The sequence below is a fragment of the Impatiens glandulifera genome, chromosome 5 (assembly GCF_907164915.1).
Source record: "Impatiens glandulifera chromosome 5, dImpGla2.1, whole genome shotgun sequence".
Lineage (NCBI taxonomy): Eukaryota > Viridiplantae > Streptophyta > Magnoliopsida > Ericales > Balsaminaceae > Impatiens > Impatiens glandulifera.
Genome location: NC_061866.1, coordinates 39,038,528 through 39,063,899, shown reverse-complemented (window position 1 = coordinate 39,063,899; position 25,372 = coordinate 39,038,528). Strand labels below are relative to the sequence as shown.

The 25,372-nt window shown below is 27.3% G+C and overlaps 1 protein-coding gene across 1 annotated transcript; it reads left to right on the top strand.

Moving 5' to 3' along the window:
- The first annotated feature begins 1,636 nt into the window (after positions 1-1,636).
- Positions 1,637-2,356, top strand: LOC124939316 (secreted RxLR effector protein 161-like). The gene has a single exon (XM_047479800.1). The coding sequence runs from the start codon at positions 1,637-1,639 to the stop codon at positions 2,354-2,356; it is 720 nt and encodes a 239-aa protein (XP_047335756.1).
- The last annotated feature ends 23,016 nt before the right edge of the window (positions 2,357-25,372 follow it).

The window sequence follows — 25,372 nt, the reverse complement described above, 5'->3', positions numbered from 1 at the left end:
TTATGAAAACGAAACATCCGATACAAGCTTGGGGACATGCTATCTTACATGAAACAATATTAATTCGTATCAGACATACACATTATAATGAGGTCTCCCCTTTAAAAATAGTTTATAGTCAGGAACCAAATATTTCTCATCTAAGAATCTTCGGATGTGCATTATATGTGTCAGTTGCTCCACCACAACGCACAAAGATGAGACCTCAAAGGAGATTGGGGATATATGTTGGATATGAATCACCGTCTATAATTAAATATCGTGAGCCATTGATGGGTGAATCATTCACGATACAGTTTGCCGACTGTCATTTTAATGAAATGATATTTCCAACATTGAAAAGGAAATAATCTGGCGAGAGTTATCATTAGCTCAATACGATCCGTACAAATCAATCTGAACCTGAAGTTCAAAAAAACATTCACTTGTAAAATTTAGCAAATCAATTGCCAGATGCTTTTACTGATCCTAAAAAGGTTACGAAATCTTATATTCCAGCTACAAATGCTCCAATTAAGATTCATGTCCATGAAGGATAACCCACTACTACTAACGAGCCTAAAATGCAAGTGAAGCGTGGTAGACCAGTCGGTTCCAAAAAAATCCTCGAAAAAGAAAAGAAGTAATGGCTCAAACTGAGGAAACAATTACTCTAGAAGAGTATCCATTCATTGAAAAAAATGATTCCAGAGGAATCACATGTACCTGAAAATGAAGAGATCTCTATAAACTATGTTTTGACTAGAAAAAGATAGAATCATGATGAAATCAACTTCGATGAAAATTTTGCATAAGCTATAGCATGCGATATTATTAAAGAAGATGAGGATCATGAACCAAAGTCTGTAGAAGAATGCAGATGGAGAAATGATTGGCCAAACTAGAAAGATGCGATTGAAGTTTAATTAAAATCACTCGCAAATCATAAAGTTTTGGACCTATCGTCCGTACCCGTAAAGGTATTAAACCGATTAGTTATAAATGAGTGTTTATAAGAAAAAGAAACGAAAAAATGAAATTGTCAGATATAAAGCACGACTTGTTACCCAGGGATTCTCGCAGAGACCTGGTATTGATTATGAGAAAACACATTCTCTTGTGGTGAATGTAACAACATTTAGATATCTGATAAGGTTATCAATACACGAGAAATTGCAGATGAGATTAATGGATGTTGTTACGACATATTTATATGGCTCCCTTGATAACAACATATACATGAAACTCCCTGAAGGATTTAAAATGTCATAAGCATTTAATTCAGATCGTTGAGGCCTTTACTCGGTTAAATTATGTAGTTCTCTATATGAATTGAAACAATCTGGACGTATGTGGTATAAACGTCTTAGTGAATATTTATTAAAGAATGAATTTCAAAATGATCCAATATGTTCATGTGTGTTTATTAAGAGATCTGGATCATAATTTGTAATGATTGCAATTTATGTGGACGATTTGAATATTATTGGAACTACTGATGAACTATCTGAGACATTTAGTTATCTTAAGAAAGAATTTGAGATGAAAGATCTGGAAAAAACAAAGTTATGTCTTGGTTTGCAAGTTGAGCATTTTGATAATGGAATTTTTGTCCATCAATCTTCTTATACATCAAGAGTACTAAAAAGATTTTTTTATGGATAAAGTGCATCCCCTGAGTAGTCCAATGATCGTGAGATCACTTGGTGTAAATAAAGATCCATTTCGACCTCGTATGTGTACTGAAGAACTAATTGGTCTTGAAGTACCATATCTTAGTGCTATTGGAGCACTAATGTATCTGGCTACTCATACTAGACCTGATATATCATTTGCAGTAAATTTATTAGCGGGATATAGTTCTTCACCGACAAGGAGACATTTGAATGGAATTAAACATATTTTTTGGTACCTTCAAGTAACTATGGACATGAGATTATATTATCCATATATATGTGAAGCCGAATTGATTGGGTACGCAGATGCAGGGTATTTATCTGATCCTCATAATGGTATGTCTCAAACGGGTTACATATTCACATATGGTGGCACAGCTATATCTTGGAGATCTATGAAACAATCAATTACCGCCACATCTTCAAACCATTCCGAGATCATCGCTATTTATGAGACAAGTCGAGAATGTGTATGGTTGAGATCAATCATTCATTATATTCGAGAGTCATGTGGCTTATCTGTAAACAAGAATTCTCCAACAATTTTATATGAGGATAATGCATCTTGCATTGCACAATTAAAGGGAGAATATATTAAAGGCGATAGAACGAAACACATATCACCAAAATTCTTTTCACTCATGATCTCTAGAAGAAAGGTGATATTGATGTTCATCAAATTAGTTTATCAGATAATCTAGCAGCTGTATTTACAAAAGCATTGCCTACTACGACCTTTGAAAAACTACTGTATAATATTGGAATGCAAAGACTCAAAAGTTTAAAGTGATGTAACAAAAGGGGGAATTTACGTATTGTATTCTTTTTCCCTTAATCATGGTTTTATCCCAATGGATTTTCCTGATAAGGTTTTTAATGAGACAATATACCAATGGTATCCAAGGGAGAGTATTATAAATTATGCAATATAATTAATGGATGTCATTGTGTAAGACTCTTGGTTTTATATTACACTATTACGACCTTTGGTTTTTATGTATCTAGTCTTATAAATAGAACATATATGAGCATTGTAAAGATCATTATTTGATAAACAATAATACATTTTTTCATTATTATCTCTTGTTAATTATCTTGTATGTTTATAACACTCTAATATGATATTGGAGTTATATTAATAAATGTTAATTTTTTTAAAAATATTTACAATTAAAAATATATGTAATTTATATTTTTGTAAATAAATAAAAATCTCATATAACAGAAAGTGTTCCTTGATTGAAAACAGTTAGCGTGAATTTCAATAGCAAATTGCTTTTCCCACCCCCTCCCATATTCCCACCCCCACCTAACTCCTTAATTAATTTTAAAATGACTTATTTATCCCTACCACCTTTATATATTTACAGATTTCTTATTTTATTTTATTTATTTTATGTTATTATTCTACCACCTTTATATATTTACAGATTTCTTATTTTATTTATTTTATTTTATGTTATTATTGAATGTTTTTATTAAATATAATTAATTAATTAATTTTTAATATTTTTTTAACTTTATCTATTTAATTAAAAATACAAAATATTATTATTTTTATATTATAATTATTTAAAATATATTAAATATTGAAATATATAATAATTTAATAAAATATAAATATTTAATATTTTATTATATTAATTATATATATATATATTAAAATATTTACAAAAAATTATTTATCAAATAATAATTAATAATTAGTCTAATCATAATATTTTAATTAATAATATTATATATTAATAATTAGTCAAACATAATATTTTTAATTTTAATTAATAATATTATATATTAATAATTATTTTTAATTTTAATTAATAATATTGTATATTAATAATTAGTCAAACATAATATTAATAATTATTAATATTTTTATAAATAAAATTATCTATTAAATAATAATTAATAATTAATATAATCATAATATTTTATTTAATAATATTATGTATTAATAATTATTCAAACATAATATTTTTAATAATAAGTCTTAATAATCTATATATTAATAATTAGTCAAACATAATATTTTTAATAATAAGTCGCTTCACTGCCGCCATAAATTAACCAAATCAAATCTAAATAACAAAATTTGTTTTTGTTGATAAATCAACACCAAAGAATCAAATATACTTTTAACATGAATAACCACAATTTCGATCCATTTTCAGATAATTGGTCATTTAAGAATTGATGTTTCTAGCTAGTGGAGAGAGCATCTCCAACAACAAATCGCGATTATACACCCGAATTTACCACAGACCAAAGACCAAGTTAGTTATGCATATTTCTTATTTATTTTTGAAAATGATTAATATCAATTATAAAATTATAATAAAAACTAATATAAAAAACTAATTGAGTTCTTTCACTATTATTTTATATATACTTATTTCAAAGTAGAAGTAGAGAAGATATGATAAATTGGGAAAAGAGTATTGTGGTAGTGATTAAAACATCTGCTAATTTAAAAGGCGAGTGATTAAAACATCTGCTAATTTAAAAGGCGGTAAGTTGCCAAAGTGTCATTTAATGTGTGAAAGAGGAGGAAAATACTGCCACGTTGTTATTTTGTTGATGGGCAATCCTTTAAAAGGAATACAGGGACAAAAAAATGTGAATGCCCATTCGAACTGCGAGGTGTACCAATACCTCCAGAAGGTGTGATGTGGTTTCCATAACCATCAATTAGAAGAATCTATGTATGACCCGTCTAGGTTAAAACCAATGGAGCTACAGTTTACTCACTTACCATTAAGGTCCCCTCCAGTTCCAGACCTAGAGCGCCGAGAAATAGCTATCGCCCTTGTTGGCCAACACTTCGTGCAAGTTTTTTTACACCCTCATTATCCTGTACCACCCTTTCCAATGTGGTGATGTGATCATTCATCTGACGAAGCTAAAGGATGGGCAACTAGTTATATAACACGTGCTAATTTGTGGTACGAAATAACGGGTACAGAACCTAACGACGGTGCTGAATTTGGAGGAAATATCGATTAGAATTTTTATTTTTATATTTTTATTTACTTTGGTGTATTTTTTTATGACATGTGTACTCTTTTCTAAACCAGGTTAAAATACTTAATATTAAGAAATTAAAAGATAAAAAAATCTAAAAGATATATAATTAATTTTAAATATTATATATTAATAATAAAATTATAATAAATTAATTAAAATAAAATAATAATTTTATATAAAATAAATATTTTAAAAAGTTAAATATAAAATATTTTAATAAAAAATATTATTAAAAATATTATGCATTATCACTAATTAATTATTAGTGTATTTCATATTAAAGACTTTATCTTATTTATTTTTATTTATTTGTTAGATAATTTTATTTATAAAAAAAATTGATTTTTATAAGTATTTAAAAAATATATATATAATTAATATAATAAAATATTAAATATTTATATTTTATTAAATTTGTACACATTTTAATATTTAATATATTTTAAATAATTATAATATAAAAATAATAATATTTTGTATTTTTAATTAAATAAATAAAGTTAAAAAATATTTAAAATTAATTAATTAATTATATTTAATAAAAAAATTTAATAATTAAATAAAATAAAATAAATAAAATAAGAAATGTAAATATATAAAGGTGGCAAGGATAAATAAGTCATTTTAGAGTTGATTGAGGAGTGAAGGAGGAGGGTGGGAATATGAGAGGGGGTGGGAAAAGCAGCTCCCATTTCAATATTCGATCTCCACGTATATGGGGATTAAGAAGAAGATGGCATACGTGGAATAAGAAACTCATGCCACGTTGCATTACACGTGCTACACCACTAATTATTTTCCATAACTTATTTGATAAAACATTTAATTTTTATATATTATTTGGGTAATTAGTGAATTTGTTTAGAGCTATTTGATGAATGAGTTATTTGGGTTTTATGTTGTTTTTTTTTTTCTTTCAAATAATCCTCTCCTCTTATCTATCATATTCATCATAAAACTTTTCTCTCTATATAATATTAATAATTAATAATGTAAATATTATTTGGAGAGAATCAAATAACCCAAAATCATAAATAAGCTATATCTATCCTAACTTTCATTTAGGTTGTTTATAATTTTTTCTTAAATTACATTCTAATATTTTTATTTTATTTTATTAAATCAAAAAAATATTAACTTAAATTAATTAATATATTTATTTAAAATGATTATTTAGAGTTAGTTTATATAAAAAAATTAAATAAATTTCTTTATAAATATTAATTTAGATGAGGTATATTTATAAATTAATTAATATTTATTATTCAAATATATTAACTTTAATTTTTAGTATAATTATTTATTTATTTGAATTATTTAAAATTTAAATGTTATAATAGATAATATGGTGGTTATAATTGAATTTATATTGTATTTTAATTTTTATTTAAGATATTAATAAAAATAATTTTAAATTTTAAATTATATTAAAATAAATTTCAAAACTTTATGAATAATTAAAGCTTGTTTAGACTCATAAGTTCCGTTGCCTTAAACTTGTTTCGAGCCATAAAGACTCTTAACAAAGTTACAAATAATGATTGAAATCTTTGTTTATTAACTAATCTAGTTTACCATTCAAATTCAATTTATTTATTTTTTATATACATTATATTTAAATTCATTATATATATATATTTAAATTAATTATTTATATAAATTTAATATATTTAAATTATTATTTGTATAAATTAAATTATTTAAATTTTGATATATATTTTAAATTATTATTTTTTATAAATTAATTATTTATATTTTGATATATATTTTAAATTATTTTTTATTTATAAATTTGATTATTTATATTTCAATTATTACTTATATAATGTAATAAATATTCATTTGAGCATTATAATAAATAATTGATGAATATTAATAAATTTAAAATATCTTAACCATAATAATATAATAATTAATAGTTCATAAAAATGATTACAATCATTATTTCTCTAAATTTTTGAATAACGTACTCAAACTTTGAATGATCTTCAAAATGGGCATACTTATTGCAAAGTATCAAGAAAATTATTTGAAAATATCGAAAGCAAGACATCAACACACAAAATTATTTCATACAATGAGCAAAGTGAAATCTTTAAGGTGACTACTGCACGTTACAGAACGAATAATGATTTTTGGAAAGGTGGGAATAAACATATCATTGACTTATGTAAAGGTTTTTGTTTTTGTGGAAAATGGTGCCGATATCACTCTCCATATTCACATATAGTTGTTGGTAGTATAGTGTGTAATCTCGATTGGGTTCACTATATCAATACATATCACAATCTAATAACACTTTCTATGATGTGACAATATGATTTTCACCCTATACCTAACGAATAATATTGGACGTTCCCAATAGCACATGATTGGGAGAAATATGGTAATCTTGTTCCCAATGAAAGTTTGAGAAAGAAGAAAAAACAACGAGGTCAAAATCAACATATTCAAACCGAAATAGATAACTCACAAATGACCATTATTTATGAGAAGTGTGACCAAGAAGGTTATATGAAACGTAGCCAACGATGACCTAAGCAAAATCGTCAATAACTTAGAGAAAGAAATGATGATTGTAATCGTTTTTATGAATGATTAATTATTATATTATTAGGGTTAAATTATTTTAAATTTATTAGTATTTATCAATTATTTATTAGAAAGAATATTGAAATGTAATAATTAATTATATAAATAATAATTGAAATGTAAATATATATTAAAATATAAATAATCAAATTTATAAAAAATAATAATTTAAAATATATATCAAAATATAAATAATTAAATTTATAAAAACAATAATTTAAAATATATATCCAAATATAAATACTTTAATTTATACAAATAATAATTTAATTATATCAAATTTATAAAAATAATAATTTAAATATATATATATATAATGAATTTAAATGTAATAAATAATAAATTAAAAAAACTAAGTTTGAGTTTGTATAGTAAACTAGGTTAGTTTAGGAATTAATGAACAAAGTATGTTAGTTTGAGAAGTTGAACGACAAACTAAGTTTGTTTGGAAAATAATTCATCTACTTTGATATAGATACCAATTATTTGCACTACTGAAGCTAGTATAAGTTTAATTATTATTGATTTAGCAATTGGTGTAAACACATCAATATAATCAATCCCCTTTTTGTAATTAGAACCCTTAGCGATAAGTCTAGTTTTTCGTTTGTTAATGAACCATCTTGATTAAGTATAGTTTTATAAACTCATTTAGACCCAATTAATATTTTTTTGTTTTGAAAGATCAACGAGAGTTGGGTATTCCAGGGAGGTTCTGAGTTCGAGTCTGTCAGTATGCGACAAATTTTGTGCTTGATTAAATAGTTAAGTTTGTTTGTGGGCCATTTTCTTAATCAACGGAGATTAGTTGTCATCCAAAGGAGAAGCGGAACCAATCGTTATAAAAAATATTCATTATATATTACTAATTTTAATTTTCTCCATTAATATATATAGCTCAACCCAATTATAATTTTTAAATCCATTATGTACACGACTTTTTGGTTATCTCTCTATATATAATGATGCTTAATTTTTAAAGTGTATGGATTGCCGGGTCGAGAGCTGTGGTTAATTTGAATATATATGCGAGAGTAATTGGATACTTGAGTCGGATTTTGGGTTGACCCGCCCATAAACTTAAAACTGTTAAAAATAAAATTAAAAATACTATATGTATGTTTTGAACTTGAAACCTAACAAAATAAGTACAACTCTTTAACCAACTAGGCTATCAACACTTTATATTTTAAATTTAACACCAAATTTGATGAACGCGGGACATTTTAACAATATAAGTTTATTTTTTTAACTAATTAATCTATTTATATATATAATGATGCTTAATTTTTAAAGTGTCCGGATTGCTGAGTCGAGAGCTGTGGTTAATTTGGATATATATGTGAGAGTAAATGAATATTTTAACCAACTAAGCTAACAACACTTTATATTTTAAATTCAACACCAAATTTGATGAACGCGAGATATTTTAACAATATAAGTTCAACTTTTTAACTAACTAATATATATATATATATATATATATATATATATATATATATATATATATATATATATATATATATATATATATAATGATGCTTAATTTTTAAAGTGTCCGGATTGCTGGGTCGAGATCTGTGATTAATTTGAATATATATGTGAGAGTAAATGGATACTTGGGTCGGATTGTGGGTTGACCCCCTCATAATATTTAAAACGGTTAAAAATAAAATAAAAAATGCTATATTTATGTTTCAACTTGTAACCTAACAAAACAAACACAACCCTTTAACCAACTAGGCTAACAACACTTTATATTTTAAATTCAACTTTTTAAAGTGTCCGGATTGTCGGGTCAATAGTTGTGGTTAATTTGGATATACATGTGAGAGTAAATGGATACTTAGATCGGATTGTGGGTTGACCCGCCCAGTGGCGGACCCAGAAATGTTTTCTCGGGGGGGCCAAATATATAGTAACGTAACATTTTTTGGTGATCAATTAAATACATTTTCTAATTAAAATTTACTCGATAATTACATAAAAATACTAACAAACACAATTACAAAATACTAATAAACACAATCACTAAATTATTCTTGTTCATGAGTCGGTTCAAAAGAAGACAAATTTATTTTACGGGATTCTATTTGTTGAAAATATTACAATATTTGGCTCATTTTCAATTGTTGAGAAAATATCTTTCTCAACATATACAACTAAACTATCATTCATCTATTCATCTCCCATTCGATTACGCAAATCAGTCTTCACGGTCTTCATTGCAGAAAAAAACTCTTTCAACGGATGCAGTTGCAACTGATAAAACTAAAGCCAACTCTATCAATCGATAAACCAATGGAAAGACTATATGTTTTTCTGTTGCAATCAATTTTTGAGCAAGAATTCCCAAGTCTTCAATTTAAGAAAATTGAGGATCATCCCGCAAATTAAATAAGTAAGCCCGAAGTTGTTGTTCCAAAAATAAATAATCATTACCTATTTGCCTGTGAAATTTTTGGGATAAAGTTTGGCAAGACGAATGAGTTTACGAATATCAAATTGGGAGAATGAATTTCTGGGAGGAAGACATGATATGCAGCCAAATAATTCTGTATTAAATTCTGAAAAACGATTATTCATTTATTGCATAATCAAGTCAACAACCTAACATTAAATAATAAATAATAATTATTAATAAATAATAAATAATAACTATTAATAGATAAGAAATAATTTTTATTATACCTGACAAAAGATTTCCACACGATAATGATGAAGATTAGTGATAAATTCCCCTTTTCTTCTCCGCCTATCATTGCTATCAATTATCATATGCTTATTCATATCAAATATTAAGATCGAATGTAATTGACAAAAACTGTTAACTTGGTCCAAAATATCATGTCATCAATCTTCTCTAAATTTTTATAATTGATTTTTCGAACTCGAAATCAATGACATGGTTTGAACTATATTTTGCTCTCCTCTTTGTAGGCAAAGTGAGAACTCACTTGTAATTCCCAATAAATTTTTTATCAAATGCAACACAAAAACAAATTCATAAAAAATTAACTATATAAAAAAAATATGAAAATCTAATTTAATAGATTTTAGCCTAACTATTTTAACTTGTTTATTAATATTAATTTATATTTTCTTATAAATTTTTAAAATAGTTTAAAATTAAGAAATTATTATTATTTTAATATATGTTAAAATAAATTAAAGGTGAGGCCAGGGTTTGATCACCTGACCTCATCTTCAGAGTTCAGTTATCAAACCAACTGGACTAAGAGATACTTGTCAAATATATATATAAAAAATAATTTATCTTAAGGTTGGGGGAGGCCCGGGCCCCCCAAGGCCCCCCTTGTAGGTCCGCCACTGGACCCGCCTATAAACTTAAAATGGTTAAAAATAAAATTAAAAATACTATATGTATGTTTCAAACTTTCAACCTAACAAAATAAGTACAACTCTTTAACCAAGTGTGATTGGTATGTGGTTTGCCGAGAGATAATAGACCGATATCAATTGAAAATGATTACACATATATGAATCAAATATTTGATTGACCAAAGTGTGAGGTCACGATGCTAAATATTAAAAAATATGAATCAAATATTTAATTGACAAAGTGTAAGATCACGAGATGAGATGTTCATTCGGAAAAATATGTGAGAAAATAAGTTGTTTTATCGAAGTGAATAAAATGTGGAATGAGAGCGTTCTATTTTTTATTTAAATATATTATTCGTGATTTATTAAAAATTTTAAACAATGAATACATATTATTATAATTTTTTTTAAATTTATTTTATTTTTATTTTTGTTTTCATTTTTATCTAACCACAACAAATTTTCAAGTTATATAATTCAAATATCTAAAATATCTCAAATGATAAAAGACAATTCTAAATGATCATAAAGTTAGAGAAGGATATATGAGGCTATATTCTAAAAGCCAAAATAATATTTTTTTTATTATTTATCAAATATGCATATTCCAAAATTTTAACAATAATAATAGTGAATATTAATTTAGAGTTGTAATAATTAATGTTTTATTTATTTATAAAATATTTACGATTAAAAATATAAATAATTTATATTTTTATAAATAATAAAAATCTCATATAACCGAAAGTGTTCAGTTAGCGTGAATTTCAATATTCTCCACGTATATGGGGAATAAGAAGAAGCTGTCATACGTGGAGTAAGAAGCTTATGCCACGTTGCACACGTGGCTGCACCACTAATTATTTCTATAACTTATTTGATAAAAAATATATTATTTGGGTAATTAATGAATTTGTTTAGTCTAAATGAATGAAAACTAGTTATTTTAAATAAAATAATATATATTTTATAAAATAAAATATTTTTTGATTAATTATTTTAATGAAAACATATATATACATATATAATAAATTAATGAATTATTAATTAATAAATTATTAGAGATTAAATTCAACCAACACATATACTTTATCTTAAATTAACCATTCTCTACTTTTTTTTTTTTTCAAAAACTTTCCTTTTAATATGAGTAAATTCAGTCAAGAAAAAGATAACACATTTTGTTTTTTCTTAAATGAAAGGAAACTCATAAATAAATATTTAAACTATGGTTAAATATTGATTATATGTTCTTAAATTTCAAGAATTTATTTGTGATGAAATTGATTGTTATATGAAAGGAATTTCTATTTCACTCGTTTATAACACTTATTCAGTTAGACCTTATTCGGTTGTGGTTATTTGAATAACCATAAAAAAAAAACATTATATCACTTTCTCCTTTATTATATTACTCAATTTATTATCTAAAATATTAAAATACTTTATATTTTAAATTATTATTTTTTTATTTTATATATATATATATATTAATATCTTTTATGTCTTTTTATAAAAAATAATCATTATATCTTTAAAATTATCACCCATCATTATTTTTCAAATAACCAAGTTTTCTTAATAACTTCAAATCCGAACAACCCCTTAGTAGGCAACTCTTATAATTTAACTTAACAAAACTTGTGATTTAATCAACATGAAACCTTGTTTGAACTGCCTTACACTCTTTAAGCTATAAAATGGGATTTAATTTGGCAGCATATATATATATATATATATATATATATATTCTAAAAGTTAGATCACATGGTGTTTACTTTCAAACTTGTACAAGGGACACTATTTTCTTGCTCAAAGCCTATATGGGCTTAAGAAATTACAGAATACAGAGCCTAAACAAAATCCTAATCCAATAGGCCCACTAAAATAATCAATCTATTCAACTAAATAGGTATTTAGGCCCATTTACATAGTTTGCTAAAGTTTTCGGTTTTAATTTTTATAATCCATTGGTTAATGTTGTTTTGATTTGTTTATTTCTCTTAAAAAAAAATCAATGTTTAGTTTTATCCACGACATTTTTTACAATCCTGCAAAGATGGTTGGTTAATTGCAATTGGTCTTCTAATTTTCAATAAGAATCTTATTTGTACTTTGATGACATATTTCACACACGAATGAAATTTGAATTTTCTTTTAAAATGTGGACAAGACTTGAGAGTGATGTAATAATAGTAAAGATTACATCACGAATAAAGTAAATATGAAACTAGAATAATTTCAAAATCAAAATATATGTTTCACATTCATGGTCATAAGACATTTTAAGTTCATTACTGGTAGGTTTTAGGTGAAAATCGAACTGATTTTTAATAATAATAATAAAGAAAATCTTATTTATTTATAATTTATAAAAAAGAAAAAAATACATTGTTTTTGCATAAGAAAATATGGCTTTAAATTGTTTTCTTATGAGTGAGTAATATTTTTGAATGTGAGAATAATAATTGTAAAAATGTATTAGATCTTATTCCGATCATATTGACTGAAATAATAGATTTTTACATATTACAAAATAGTTCTTAAATTATTTATATAATAATATAAATAGAAAAAGAAATAACTTTATAACTACAACTATTTTAATCTATTGAACAAGTTATCTAATATAACTTATTACAACTCTTACATGAACTTTTTCATGTGTACACACTCAATCAAAACATAGACATTCCTATGTGAACATAATTTATATTTATTTTAATACACCTCCTTCAAAATGAACATCTTTAAAATTCATCTTTCAGAATAAAGCTTGAAAGTGATTAGGATCTAAAGCTTTGGTGAAGAAATCAACAACTTGATTTTGTGTGTAGACATACTTAGGAATAAATAATCATCTTTGAATTTATCTCGAATAATATAACAATCAATCTAAAATATTTTATTATTTCAGGGAAGATTTATATTTTCAGTAATGTGTATAACAAACATATTATCACACTATAAGTTAATCGACAAAGGGACAATTTGTTGGAGTTGTATAGAATATATGAAATCCATAGCCGTTCACATACCGTGGAAGCAAGGATTCTGTACTCCGCTTCAGCGTTTGATCTCAAAACAGTCGCTTATTTGTTGATTTTCCATAAAATGAGTGAATTCCCTAGTTTAATGTAGTATTATAAATGACTTTTTACTTACAACACAATTTCTCCAATCTGCATCTGAAAAAGCCTCCAAACACAAGTTATTATTAAAAGAATAAATAATGCCTAACGATGGTGAACCTTTTAGGTATCGAAACACTATAAGGGATGCCTGCCAGTGAACAATGTTTGATTCATGAATTGAGGTTGTTGTACACCATATGCCAAATCAGGTCTAGTAAAATTCAGATACGTAAGATGTCCAACTAACCGTATATATTTCTCAGGTTCTTTCAATTACCCATACAAAATAACTACAATTCTTTAACCAATACTAATAACACTTTATATTTTAAATTCAAAGTATAATGATGCTTAATTTTTAAAGTGTCCGGATTGCCGGGTTGAGAGTTGTGGTTAATTTGAATATATATATGAGAGTAAATTGATACTTGGGTCGGATTGTGGGTTGACCCGCCCATAAACTTAAAACGATTAAAAATAAAATTAAAAATGCTATAGGTAAACTTACAACCTAACAAAATAAGTACAATTCTTTAACCAATTAGGCTAATAACACTTTATATTTTAAATTCAACACCAAATTTGATGATCGCGGGACATTTTAACAATATAAATTCAACTTTTTAACTAACCAATCTCTCTCTCTCTCTCTCTATATATATATATATAATGATGCTTATTTTTTAATGTGTCCGGATTGTCGGGTCGAGAGCTGTGGTTAATTTGAATATATATGTGAGAGTAAATAGATATTTGAGACGGATTGTGAGTTGACCCGCCCATAAAATTAAAACGGTTAAAAATAGAATTAAAAATACTCACATTTTTACCGTAATATTTTTTTCATAGTTTATAATATTATTATTCTTACAAATGCACGGAATATATGCTAATTATTATAGTTACACAAATCTATGGGAGATTAATACACATAAACAAACTATATAAAGTAGAGAAAAAATATATAGAAAAGAAAAGGTTGAAAAAGATAATAATAGCTAAAATAATAACTATATTAATATAATTTAAGCTTAACTAATATGGTAAAGAATAGAAAAAAAAAGGTTAAATAGAGAAAGGAAAATTACATAAAAAAAAATAACTTTTGTTTCCAAATAGTATAGACATATATATTTTGATTTTTATACCATACTTTCAATTTAAATGAATTAAAACAATTAAATTGAGAAATAAAATACATATTTTTTAATATAAAATAAATTTACAATTTTAACTTCATTTTTATTCTTATTCCACTAAAGATATGAAAATAATTCAAATTCTAACCGCCATGTCAATTGTTATGATTTGTTCCCTATTAGAACATTGTAATTTCTTATTTTTATATTTTTAATCATTATTTGTTTGAATTCATCCATTATTTATGAACACTCAATTTAAATATCCAAATGTTATCCATGAGTGTTAGAATCATAACTTCATGATTTATAATATTTAGATTATTTAGCTTATTGCAAGCATATAATTGATTGTTTTCTTTTATTATTTTCTCATAAATGAAAATAAAATTTAAAATTATTTTTATCTTTATAATGGGTGTCATTATAAAATAAATATAAATGAGACATCAAGTCTTTTTTTTTTTAAATTATTTGTGGAATAACTTAATACTATATATTTATGACTATCACAACTCCAACTCACCCACCCGCAAGATATAATATATGTTAGAGTACAGTTATTTATATGTAAAGTTATATAATTTTAGAATAATAGTGCGTTAATTAATGAAATGACATTTTCTAACATAAGTGCAAGTCATAAAGATTATGTATGTATAAAAAATTAAAAATAAAAATGTAGAATGTGAGTAATTTTTATCCTTACAAAGATCTGGGAAACTAATTAAATGCGATTTATCTACTAAGTTCGAGATAAGTACCATACTTTGGTACCTAAAAGGAGTGATATAAAAAATTGAAACAATAAAAAATAATAGTAAAACACATTAGAACAACAATAGAACAATGAAGAGGGTTAAACGGACCTTGTTCCAAGATTGGGCCGACAAGGCCCATGCGCATACTAGATGTCGGCCCATGCGCATACTAGAAGAAAACCCTAACTCTATGTATAAATACAACTAAGCTTCTTTAGCCGCACACCTCTCAAAGTATTACTTTCTCGAAAGAAGCTTCATTTTTCCACTAAATTGCATTTTTTACTTTGAGTGCGACATTGAGTTTTCATTTTATGTCGTTATTTTCTAATGGAAGGATCTGCAAAAGGTACGCGTTGTCAATATGAAGAAACAAATCTTCATTTTGAGTAGGAAGTTTCACTTTCATTTTTTATTTTCTATTTATAGTTCATTTCGTTGGATCACTACTAATTTACTTTTCAAATTGTAGCCACGAGATTTCGCAGGGATACTGTTAGATTCATTGTTAATTCAGTTATCAATATGAGACTTGGCTGGTTAACGAGCAATTCAGACAAATTTATACTTTTTGAGAAGCCTAAAAAAAGTAAAATTAGGACTCTGAGACTAAATCAAAGGATAGATGTTTCGTAAAACCTTCGAAATCCATCACATCTTCGTCCAAGGATATTTCGTTAGTGGGCATGGGCAATGGCAAAGGAAGGGGAAGGGGAAGGGGAAGGGGAAGGGGAAGAAATTATATGGATGCTCTAAGAAAATTTCCATGATTTATATAAAGTAAGGTCTTTGTTGTATTGGTCTCCGTGAAGACATGTAATAGAATATCTTGTATGTGATTTTTCGGAAGAATATAAAAGATATTAAAGCATATGTCATTTGGATGGGCTCAATTTTATTTCTTATACTTAAGAATAATTATTCAAATTTAATTTGAATTCATTAAAATAGATAAAATTTTATATTATTTATATTAAATAATATAAAATTAAATTAAAAAAAATTAAACTATTCAAAAACTATTGTTTTCTGAAAACGATTCAGAAATATGAACTCGAGATCAATGTTGCGACTTTAAGTCACCCACTTTGTTTATTTTTCTTTTTCTTAATCCTTTATTTGTAATTAATCTTAATCATCAGAAAATAAATTAATAGTAATTTATAATTAATTGATTAACTACAAATATAATTATTCTACAACAACTAAAGGATTAAGAATAATTAGAACATAAAATATAATAACTAAATGATATTATTCTTATTTATATTTTTTTAATATGTTAATCAAAATATTTCAAATATATCTAACCAAGGTAAATTGAATAATAAAAATAAGGCTTAAAAAATTACAGCCTAAAAAGCTATATACTCTTACCCTTATGAGATAATATCATATATTTAAATAATATTTTTTCATTATCTAACCATCACTTTTAAAATTAAAATAAAAAGTATTTATTTTATTTAATATAAAAAATATTATTAAATTAGATAAAATGTTTTTAACTGAAAAATTGATGGAAAAAAAATACTTTTTGATTAACTTTTATCAAACTAAAAAATAATAATAACTATTTCTTTTTTCTCTCTTTTATATATATATATATATATATATATATTCTTTTTATTTTATTTTATCAATCCTATAATATATATTATAATAATATTAATTTAATTTTTCTAATATTATATTATCTCATTTTCATATTTAATTTTATATAAATATATTTATCTCTAACATATATTTTTTTCCCACTAATCATATCATTTTTTTTCTCATTAATAATTTGTATATTTATATATATATAATATTACATATTTATTTATTTTTAAATATAAATAAATAAATAATATATAGAGAAATGATTTGGGGAGAGAATGAGAGAGGAATGAGGTGACTTAATTTTGTTGAAAGAATAAAATATTTTATCTCTTTCCTCACCCATTTTGCTTTTTTTTCATATCTAATGAGGTGATAACACATCATTCTCTTCCATTTCCTCATATATATATATATATATATATATATATATATATATATATAACCCCGAAAAAACCCATTTGTATTGGGTTCCCATGAAAAGCTCGAGGTTCGAGAATTCAACATCAGTTTGCATGTTAAAAATTTTATTTTAAAATAAAATATTATTTTTAAAAGATTTATTGATTTCTAACAACTTTTAAAATTAATTAAAAATAATTAAGTTTGTAGTTTAAATTTAAATAATCCAGAAATTTATGATAATCAAATCATAATTTATTTTTTAGAAAAATCATTTAGTTTAATTTAATTGAACATAATTAATTAAAAAAATGATTATTTATTTTGAAATAAAGTCGTTAATTGATTTGAAAATCAATAAAAGTTGACATACGTGTACAAACGTATTGATTAGAGTTTTCTTTAAGTTCGTAGTTTGGTGATATTCGGGAAAGAGTTTTCGTGCTTCATCCTCTGTACTCGTTTTAAAAATGTTCTCTATTTATAAAGTTGGCTTTTGAAAAATCAATTGTATAATGTTTGAGTTTTAACCGATTATTCTTCTAGTCCTAAGCATGCATAAGGTTTGTGCGTTTTTTAAAATATTGAAACAGTAATATTTAAATGTTGGTGATGATTTCTTATGGAGGAAATACCTGAAGAATATTAGTAATTTTTAAAGGCATTGGGGTTTAAAAATAAATGTCAAACGAGCATTTGCCAAAATATTTTTATTGGAAATATCCCTAAACTATTTTAAAAATATATTCTAATTTTCGTGATTTTTAAAAAATGATTTGGAGTCCCAAAATTATAAAACTAATTTTAGATTTTGAAAAGTGGAACTAAACAGGCCTTAGGACCGGAGTCCTAAGCCTGGGGTTCATTTTTATCATTCGAGGTCAAAAGACCCTCGATCTAGGTCGAGGCTCGGGATCTTCGGTCTAAGTAATGAAGTCCCTCGGTCTGGGTGCTAAGGACTCTTGGTCCTTGGCTGATCTTACTAGTCTATGTATACAAACTTATCGGTCCTGGGCTAGCCTGGAGATAAGTCCCTCCATCAAGGTGTATGAACCTATTGGTCCTAGGCTAACTTTGGGCTATGTCCCTCGGTCTTGGGCTCGTGAGCTTTCGGTCCCAAGTTTGGGATTCTCGGTCCCAAACTTGGGATTCTCAATCCCAAGGTTAGAACTCTCGAGCCTAAGATTCGAGGGTCTCGGTCCCGGGCTCAGACCTCCCGGTCATAGATTTGGGATTCTCGGTCCCATGGTCTAGAATTTTCGATCCCAAGGTTGGACATCTCGGTCCTAGGTCGGACCTCTCGATCCTAGCTCAAGAACATCGGTCGGACCTCTCGATCCTAGCTCAAGAACATCGGTCGGACCTCTCGGTCCTAGGCTCAATTTTCTTGTTCTTAGGTTTCGGTCAGGACCGAGGATCCTTGGTCAGACCTCTCTGTCCTAGGCTAATAAGTCTCGGTCCTCAAGAACACCAAAGTGTAGGTTATGAAATTCATTTTTATCTCTGATTCTTTTATCTAAGAGCTTGAGTATCTTCACAAAGCTCCCAAGAACATGTTCATTATCATCTTAAGGTATCAATCGACCTAAATGATGATCAATTTGTTTAAAACAGTTCGTGATAAAAAAAAGTTGGGTTTTTTATTTTAAAGTTGTTTTGAATTGTAAAGAGCTATCCAATAGCTTCCTTATACTACATACATTTGATTGGTACCAAAACAAGAACACTAGTTGTTTGTTTTGACCAAATCAAGAACTCAAAATTTTTTTAATTATTTTGAAAATTTTAATTTTGATCAAAAATGACCAGGAGGGATCAAACATGATCCAAATAGTTGCTCAACATCATTACAATCATGTTGAGAATCTTTCTATGTTGTGATTCAACAGAATTAACTCAAGAACAACAAACCCATTTTTTTATTTTAAAAATTCAAATCTGGGTTTTTGTTATTTAGATCGATTGATCGGTTCTATCATATCCAGATAGTTTCTAAATCATCTAGGGATGAATTTTTAACCATAAAACATCTTAAATAGTAAACATACAAGCTTATGCAATTTGAAATATAAAAATTTCAAATTCCAACTGTAAATATGAATTAGAGTGTGATTGGAACCTTACCAAGTATTGGAGAACACTCCTTGATCCTTAAGTAAGCTTTCTGGATGCTCAAATCCAAGCTTTAAGGCTTCAAACGAATTTTTCGAAAAACCCTAAAGCTTGTGTTTCAATGGCAAATTGTTTTTGTAAATTGCGATTTGAGAGTGAAAATTGGATTCTCTAGTTTGGGAACGACGTAAGGGGGTCTATTTATAATTGCCCCTAAGTTGGTGGAGGCTTCTAGTGCCTGAATCGGCCAAAAACCAATATTTTTTGTTTGTTCTTGACTTAGGTCGTCAGAATATGGATGAATCATCCATATTTTGATAGAGGGAAATGATCACCATCATAGGGTGATCATTTCAGGCTTTAAATGAGCCAAAATGATGGACTAACGATGGAGTTCTAAAAAGAGAAGATCAACACAAATCTTCATCCTTATCTTCAAGGCGTCGCGCTGAAGACGATCGGAGGACAAAACGACATCCTTTAAGGTGCGTTTAGGTGTTCCGTTTGCGTACAGTCAAGCGTCGTTGTGTTTGAGCTTTCCGTTAACGTCCTAGCTAACGGGCATTAGCCAATCCGATGCCTCGCGTGTGCACTTCTCCTTGGTTACAACCGGCTATGTGAATGCTTTCTAGGCACTGTATGAAAATTTAGCGCTCATCCAATGGTTGTAATTCTTGATCCAGCGAATTCTTCGGGTTTCAGCTACACTGGATTATTGATATTTTTTTTAGAAAAATAATAGGGGCAATCATGGGGCAGTGAAAGTAAGGCCACGAATCCTACGTGGCCTGCCACATCTAGGGGTGTTCAATATTTGGTCTGAACCGAATATCCGACCGAATTCGAATTCACCGAATTCGAATAAACCGAATTCGAAATACATTTTCGGTTTTCGAATTGAATTTTAAACCGATTCGAATTCAAATACGATTTTCGGTTTGGTTTTCGAGTTTAGGTTTCAACTCGAAAACCAAACCGAAAACCGAATTCATTTTTATTATTTATTTTTATTATATATTATAACTTATTACATATTTATATTAAATTATCATGGACCTCCTACTAGATCCCTACATTAAATCCATAATCCCTAATTCATTTTCCCAATTCTCTAGTTGTCAACACGTCTCAACTGTCATATATTGTCGTCGGCGACACTATTTTACTTTCGTCGTTTAATTGTCGAATATATATTATCGTTAAGCTTAGTTTGCGTGATTTATATTTTTTTATAATTTAAGTAGATAAGATCTCTTTAACAACTTATTTATTTTGTTAACTCATTTTAAAAAAAATTATCTTATGGGTAGGTGATGTTCTATATTTGGTCTAAACCGAATATCCGACCGAATTCGAACCGAATTCAAATTCACCGAATTCAAATAAACCGAATTCGAATTTATTCAAATCGGTTCGGTTTTCGAATTTGCTTAAAAAAAATAAAAATTCGAAGAACCCGAACCGAAAACTCGAATAACCCGAAAACCGAACCGATGAACACCCCTAGCCACATCGCCCCTTTGCATTAAAAAAATATATTTTTTCCCTTTATTATCTTTGTCCTTAGTATTTCCATCACTTTCAGTCTCTCTTCTCTTTGGCGATTTAGCGATTTCTTCATTTCAACGTTTCTTTTTCCTTCTCCTTCTTCTTCTTTTTCTTCTTATTATTTTTCTTCTTTCTTTTTCAGCTTCAGTAGGATTGTTTATTGTTTATATCCTAGATCTTCAGTCCGAGATCTTAGATCTGTTTATGGTATATATCTGTTTATTGTATGTATAAATCTGTTTATTATTTATATATGTTTATTTTATAGATCTGTTTATTGTAAATTTGCATCTTCAATTCATATAGTAAAAGTTGATTGAGGATGTTGAAAAAAATAGATTATAAATACATAGTTATACCAAACAAAGAGCCTATTTCGCAAATGTTTAGAAAATACAGAAGGCAAATGTTTAGAAAATACAGAAGTGTATGTCCAAAACTAGCAATGACAAGGCCTGAACCATCGACCTCTTCTACATAACTAAAGTTCAACTAACCACTTGCACCAATAAGTTTCATGTTAAGTTAAACACAAATATTTTATTTAATAAATACTAGAAAAATGAATACATTATATTAGTTGGATAAGGTTTGGGTTCTCACATTATCATCAAAATTCACAATATGAAGTGATTAAAACCTTAAACTTTCACAGGTTGTTAAATTATAAAACATTCTCTAATTGTAAAATGTTGAAATATAAAGAAATCATAAAATTAACCATCAAACCACGTCTATTTTGAAGATTTGGTCACCCTAAACGCCTTTCAAAAAAGTTTATGAAATTTTGGAAGTCGTAGATTTCCGAAAAATACACAATTTCAAAAACAATCGTCCAAATCCTTCAAACTTACACAAAGTTATTCCCTTTTAATACAAGGGTTTTTTCTCCTGAAATTGAAATTTTTGGGACGTTTTCTCCCAAAAATGAAATTTTCAGGATTCATTTTCAGGACGTTTTCTCCTAAAAATGAACATTTTCGGAAAATTTTCTCCCGAAAATGAACATTTTCGAAATATTTTTTCCCGAAAATTTCATTTTCGAGAAGTTTTCTCCCAAAATTGAACATTTTCAGGATTCAATTTCGGGACGTTTTCTCCCGAAAATGAAAGTTTTTGAGATTCATTTTCGGGACATTTTCTCTCGAAATATAATTTTTTTATAAGTTTTCTCCCGAAAATCAGGGCGTTTTTGTCATAAAAGTGAACATTTTTGGAACATTTTTCTCTCAAAAATTAACAAGTTCAGGACATTTTCTACTGAAAGTTCCCGAAGTGAACATTTTCAGGATGTTTTTCTCCTGAAAATGAACAATTTCGAAATATTTCTACCGAAAGTTCCCGAAAGTTAATATTTTGGGATGTTTATTTCCCGAATTTTATATGTACACTATTTATCTATAAAATTGTTTATCTGTTTAGCGACCTTCTTGGTTCAATATTTATTTTGTTTATTTGTAAAAAATGAATGTTGTCGTTGAATTGTAACATTATAAATGCGTTTTAAATTTGAGCTTTTGGATAATATATAAGTGTTTATTTCCAGGAACACAATTTTATAGACAACCATAAAAAATAAATAAGTGTATTTAAAAAAATTCATTTTTCGAAACAAAACATCACGAAAACGAACAGTTTCAGGAGAAAATAGATCTAAACAATATTAAACAGGTCTAATAATGTTTGTAAAAATGGAAGTCAATATAATCTGCAAAAGCAGCATTCTGCATTATTTTTCAACTAGTTATAAAATCTCGGCTAGGTAGGAAATGATTCTCTCCAACTTGTAAACTGGTTCTTACTAATCTGAAAAAATGGAAGCACAATACCATCACATTGAAATAAAGAATAAATAAAATAAATGTTATGTATAACAAGATTTGAAAAACGAAATACCATTAACTAGAATTTTAGGTTAGAGAGATGATTTTCGCCGGAGCTAAAGAGGTTGGGAGATTATTTTCGCTGGAGCCAGAGAGGTTTGAGAAAAAAAAAGAATTTGAGGATTATGCCGAATTTTGGGTTTGAGATTGTATTTATACTACCAAATAATATATTTGTTATCTTTCCTCTTTTTTTTTATTAAATCATAAAGGGTTTATTTCAATTTGGTTTTTCTTTCACCCTTTTGGATTTAATTTTGGTTTTTTAAATACATAAAATATTAAAATAAATAGGGAAAATATTTTACCATTTTTTATATATATTTTTAGGATTAAATAAATAATTGTTTTAAAATGAAATGGATAAAACAATTTATTCTAAATTATTTATTTTTGTCCCTTTACTTTTTTTAAAATTATTTTGAGATAAAATGGATACAGTATTTATCCCAAATATTTTTTTTGCCTTAATTCTTAATTAATTTGATTAATTACTCCTACATTTAATTATAATTAATTGTTTTAAATGTGTTTTTGGTTATAAGTTTAATTATTTTGAATTTTTTTATTTAAATAATAAATTAAAATAATTATTTGAATATTATAAATTGGGATATAAATTTTTAGGGCTTATATTTATATATATATATATATATATATTTGGGAAAAACGACTTAGCGTCATTTCATTAAAAATTCCCAAAAACGGGAAAAAAAACCCACGAGTTTAAGAGATCATTCTAGACAGGCCTAGGATGATTTTGAAGTCATAACATTCTAAATAAAAGCTAAAAAGCTAAAAACGTAAATGAGTTATCTGTTTACAATGTTTTCAATTCTAGTGAGTTTAAAAAACGGTAAACTTCAGTTCCTATAGATATTCCAATTCTACTTCGTGCTTGGAATTCCTCTCCACGTTCTCGTGAGGGCGCTGCAATTCGATACAATATCTTTCCATAACTCGTCAACGCTCCTGCGGGTTCTGCCATATACCCTTGCATTCCGTTCTTGCCAAATGTTATACACCACTGCTCCAAAGCCGCACTTTGAACACACTTGTTGTAAATCTATTTCCCTTGGCTTTGAGTAGTGTTGCTTCTTTGATTTCATTCCATTCGCTCGGAAAACTAATCATCTCTAGGCTTTTATAGAATCTGTCCTAAAGCTCTGAAGAAATACAGTAGCTCCCAAATAGGTGATCTATGGTTTCTTCATTTCCTATGTATAGAAGACAGCTCGTGTCCGGGATGCTCATATACTTACTGATACGATCACGAGTGCTGAGTCTTTTCTAGAAGGCGAGCCATAGGATGAACTGGTGTTCGAGGGATAATCTTTGTTGACCATACAAGAGGAGCACATTCTACTTTCTGCGCTTTTTCCCGGATTACCTCCCATATTTTCTTCAATACCAGTTTCCCATTGTCCTCAGCTTTCCATTCAGGAATATTCGGTCTGTCGTGTAGTTGTATGTTACTTATATGATCAAGTATCCTCTTTCCTTCTGGAATTTTTCTCAAGAGCAAGTTCCAATTCCCGTCTTTGATGTCTCTGATTTTCGCTTTTGTGCAGTCCCTTCTAATACGGGTATTTTGAAATTTCTCCTTGTCGATGATAGGCTGGTTTTCGAACCAGGGGTCGTGCCAGAATAGAGTGTCTTTCCCATCTGGATCTGCAATATCGCTTCTTAGTTTAAGAATTTTTTCAAAGACCAGCTCATACCTTCGTGAATTTTGCAGGTCCAGATGTTGGTTTCGTGTTTCATAAGCCTCGTATGCACCCATTTGATCCATAGTGACTCCTGATTGCGCTCCAAAGCCCACATATGCTTAAAGGTTAGAGCTTTATTCCACTCGATACAGTTCTTCAAGTCGATGTCTCCCTCGTCTTTCGGTTTGCAGAGAGCGATTCATTTGACTTTCTTTCCTCCTCTTCCACTACTACCCCAGTTAAAGTTTCTCACCAGCGTGTCGAGTTCCTTCATTACCTTCTTCGGAATGACCATTTGTTGCGCCCAATAGCCAACTATGTTCATAACCACGGTTTTGATAAGTTTGATCCTCCCTGCATAAGAATATTTTTTCGTTGCCCAGCCAGATATCGTGTTTTTTACCTTTTCAATCAGCGGCTTGCAGTGTGAGATCTCGATCTGCTTTGCAGTTAACGAAATTCCTAA

Coding starts and splice junctions, on each gene's coding strand:
- LOC124939316 (XM_047479800.1), top strand. CDS start 1,637: ATGGATAAAGTGCATCCCCTGAGTAGTCCAATGATCGTGAGATCACTT.